The sequence below is a fragment of the Adiantum capillus-veneris genome, chromosome 14, assembly GCF_014529385.1.
Source record: "Adiantum capillus-veneris isolate H3 chromosome 14, ASM1452938v2, whole genome shotgun sequence".
In the NCBI taxonomy this organism is placed as follows: domain Eukaryota; kingdom Viridiplantae; phylum Streptophyta; class Polypodiopsida; order Polypodiales; family Pteridaceae; genus Adiantum; species Adiantum capillus-veneris.
Genome location: NC_140944.1, coordinates 148,864,130 through 148,867,138, shown reverse-complemented (window position 1 = coordinate 148,867,138; position 3,009 = coordinate 148,864,130). Strand labels below are relative to the sequence as shown.

Genomic DNA, 3,009 nt, shown 5'->3' with positions numbered 1-3,009 from the left:
CCATACAATCATTGAGTGTCTGGTACAATCAGTTCAATTTTTGGGTCAATGCGTCTTTCAAGCAAAAATTGCTGACAAAGAGTCTTAAGGTTGGAAGGGTGCTACTATTGTCTCTCTACTTTGTGTTGTACTTTGCTACCAATGCGATGGAGTGTTTGGTCGGTTGGTAAGAGCTGAGCTTAAGTGCTGCCCATTGCCCACAACAAAAAAAAGTAGGGTTTGCATAGCGTGGATAGGATTATTATGAATAGAAATGTAGAAGAGTTGTGAGGTCCGGAGATTATAAGGCAACCGGGGACGCCCACATTACAGTTGGGTTCTTTGGGCTGAGCACTGCAAACACTCATATATACAGATATTCATCCACCTCACGCTCGGCTTAAAATCTTTATCTCCATTCCAGATCCAGTTGAATTGGTACCATCTCCGATCGAGGGCTGCATTTGGGGCAGGTGAGATTTGCTCAAGCTCAGCGGCTATGGCTTTCGCAGGAACCCAGCAAAAGTGCAAGGCCTGCGGCAAGACCGTGTACGTGGTGGATCAGCTCACCGCAGATAACGTGGTGTATCATAAGGCTTGCTTTCGATGCCACCATTGCAATGGCACCCTCAAGGTCAGGCCTCTCTCCTCTTAAGGCCGGAAGAACATTGCTTTTTTGTTAATTCTGAGATGGGGCTTTGCCGCCTTTGCAGAGTTCAAGGGTTCTGTTTACTCTTACTCTACTCATCTGATCTCTCGGTGCAAGCTTCTTTTGTGTGGTTGCGTCAGATCTATTCCTAGTGATATGTGAGTCAGATGGCTGCTTCACTTGAAGCTTTAGCTGGAATTAAATGCTCTGGTGTGTTGTCATTGTTACAGGGATACCATTTACAAGCAGCGAGATCGATCTGCCTTAGTTTTAATGTTTCATTTATGTTTTCAGTCATTGGTTGCAGAGCTTATATGTGTCACTTGCCTGTCTTGTCCCCGACTGCTTTTGAATGTTAATGTCGAGTATGACAGCCTTGAGCCAAAGACAGCATTAGATTTTACTGGTGGCTTTAAACTGTGATCTTACACTAGAGAGAGTGTGAAAGTGGCAGGCTGTAGAAAGTTGAAAGGGTAAATGTAAAAGATGATGTTCCTGGGGGTCTAAACAAAGGGATTTTTGGCCCTTGTAATGAGTTTGTCACTCATATTGCTTGGAGCTTTGGATTGAGCCTGACACGTTTTGGTTGTCTATCAACAGTTGAGTAACTACTCTTCATTTGAGGGAACATTATATTGCAAGCCCCACTTTGATCAATTGTTCAAAAGGACTGGAAGTCTTGACAAGAGCTTTGAGTCAGGTCTGTAGCTATTGTGGGTTAACGTAAGCGGGTGGCAGTTTTTGTCTCTGATCCTTGAATTTCTGTGCAGGTGTTCCAAAAACCCCCAAATCTGTGGACAGAGGTTTTGATGGTGAATCGGTATATATTTTCTTGCTTTAGAGGGAGAGGGGGGAGAGAGGAAGAGGGGGGGCTTCAAGTCTGCATCTTCGACGAGGCCTCATCACATATGTTTTATTAGGCTGCTGGAGGTTTAAGTAGCCTTGGTGTTTTTTTTTCTCAATAGCTTTCTTTTGTAAGGGTTGTTTTTTTTTTTTCGGGGGGGGGGGGGGGGGGGGGGGGGGGGGGGGGGTGGGGGGGAGGTGCCTGTGTTTCACATGGGACTAGGATCATGCATTAGCGCCCTGAGACGTGCATGTCTGTGTGCGCACACAATACATGTATTGTGAGCTGTAGACATTTTAGGCAGCGGAACTTTTACGACAGTGACTAACTTGTGTTCTTGCAAGTCCCTGTAAGGCATGTGTAAGATATTTTTCTTCATTTGGGTTACAACTTACCTGACGCATGGGCTTGCAGAAAACGCCCACAAAGTTTGCATCAATCTTTTCTGGGACACAGGAAAAGTGCTTGGCTTGCGGAAAGACTGTTTATCCGATCGAAAAGGTGATTGAACTTTCCACCTTTTTCATGTTATGAATTAATTAGGGATCGTTCTAGACATGACTTGTTTGTGTCACAGGTAAGCGTGGATGGTATGCTGTACCACAAGGCATGTTTTAAGTGTTGCCATGGGGGCTGTAGCTTGAGCCCCTCTAATTATGTAGCACATGAGGGCCGCCTCTATTGCCGACATCACAATGCCCAACTCTTCAAGGAAAAAGGAGACTTCAGTCAATTGGAGAAAGTGCCTGCAGTGAAGGCTGCGTCAGACGATGCTTGAAGTTTGCAGGGTGCGCATCTACAATTTGGTCTATTCTGAACAGCTGCTTGGGACGGGGTTCAGTGTATAGTACAATGTTGCCCTCTTCCTAGGTTCTCTCTTGGTCTGGGCCAAGCAGCTTTTGCTCATAGAGAATATGTTTTCAATCTTGTCGTACCTAGGTTTGGTGAGCTTTCAGTTGTGCGAAAGTTTGGTTGTGTCCTGTTATGTAGGTAGCCAGTGAGGTAAGGTTTGGGTTTGATTGTCAACACCTTCATGTTTCCCTTTGCTATTCGTAGTGCATAAAGAAAGTTGAGTTTTGCTGAGTCACATTACATCGTCACCTGGGATAACATCAGCCATTGAATTGCTTTGTATATCTGAAGATAATGCTGTACCTGGCATGCTATGAGCTTGTATCAGCTTGCCATGTTGATCTTGATTTTCTTGTCATCATCATGTAAACATTTTTCGTTTGCGATTTAGTCATTATTATACGTTTGTATGTTTGTACTAATGGGTCTGGCTCCCTAGCTGAAATACTTCATCAGGAAGATGAGCTTTTTGTTTTCGCATGAATGGCACTGTATTCTACTGCTTGCCAGCTAGGCTTTTCAGGAAGGTGACATCTTCAATAGTATATAGTATTTTCTCAGATAAGTGATTTCTTACTCTGGCTTTTTGAAATTGTTTTCTGAGTTTTGAGCAGGTTTGCAGGGCGTTAAGACATTGCTTTTATTCAAACTTGGCCTTTTTGCTTAGGTTGAGGAGGCTTTTCTG

The 3,009-nt window shown here is 44.1% G+C and overlaps 1 protein-coding gene across 1 annotated transcript; it reads left to right on the top strand.

The window, feature by feature from the left end:
• The first annotated feature begins 279 nt into the window (after positions 1-279).
• Positions 280-2,730, top strand: LOC147443339 (LIM domain-containing protein WLIM1-like). The gene is made up of 5 exons (XM_086529220.1): positions 280-613; positions 1,229-1,328; positions 1,399-1,448; positions 1,887-1,973; positions 2,050-2,730. Exons 1-5 carry the CDS (start codon positions 479-481, stop codon positions 2,248-2,250), a joined length of 573 nt encoding a protein of 190 aa, XP_086385346.1. The 5' UTR covers positions 280-478; the 3' UTR covers positions 2,251-2,730.
• The last annotated feature ends 279 nt before the right edge of the window (positions 2,731-3,009 follow it).

Excerpts from the sequence above, each read along its gene's own strand:
- LOC147443339 (XM_086529220.1), top strand. The coding sequence starts at position 479 with ATGGCTTTCGCAGGAACCCAGCAAAAGTGCAAGGCCTGCGGCAAGACC. Across the intron at positions 1,329-1,398 it reads TGACAAGAGCTTTGAGTCAG|GTGTTCCAAAAACCCCCAAA; the intron begins GTCTGTAGCTAT and ends ATTTCTGTGCAG. Across the intron at positions 1,449-1,886 it reads GAGGTTTTGATGGTGAATCG|AAAACGCCCACAAAGTTTGC; the intron begins GTATATATTTTC and ends ATGGGCTTGCAG.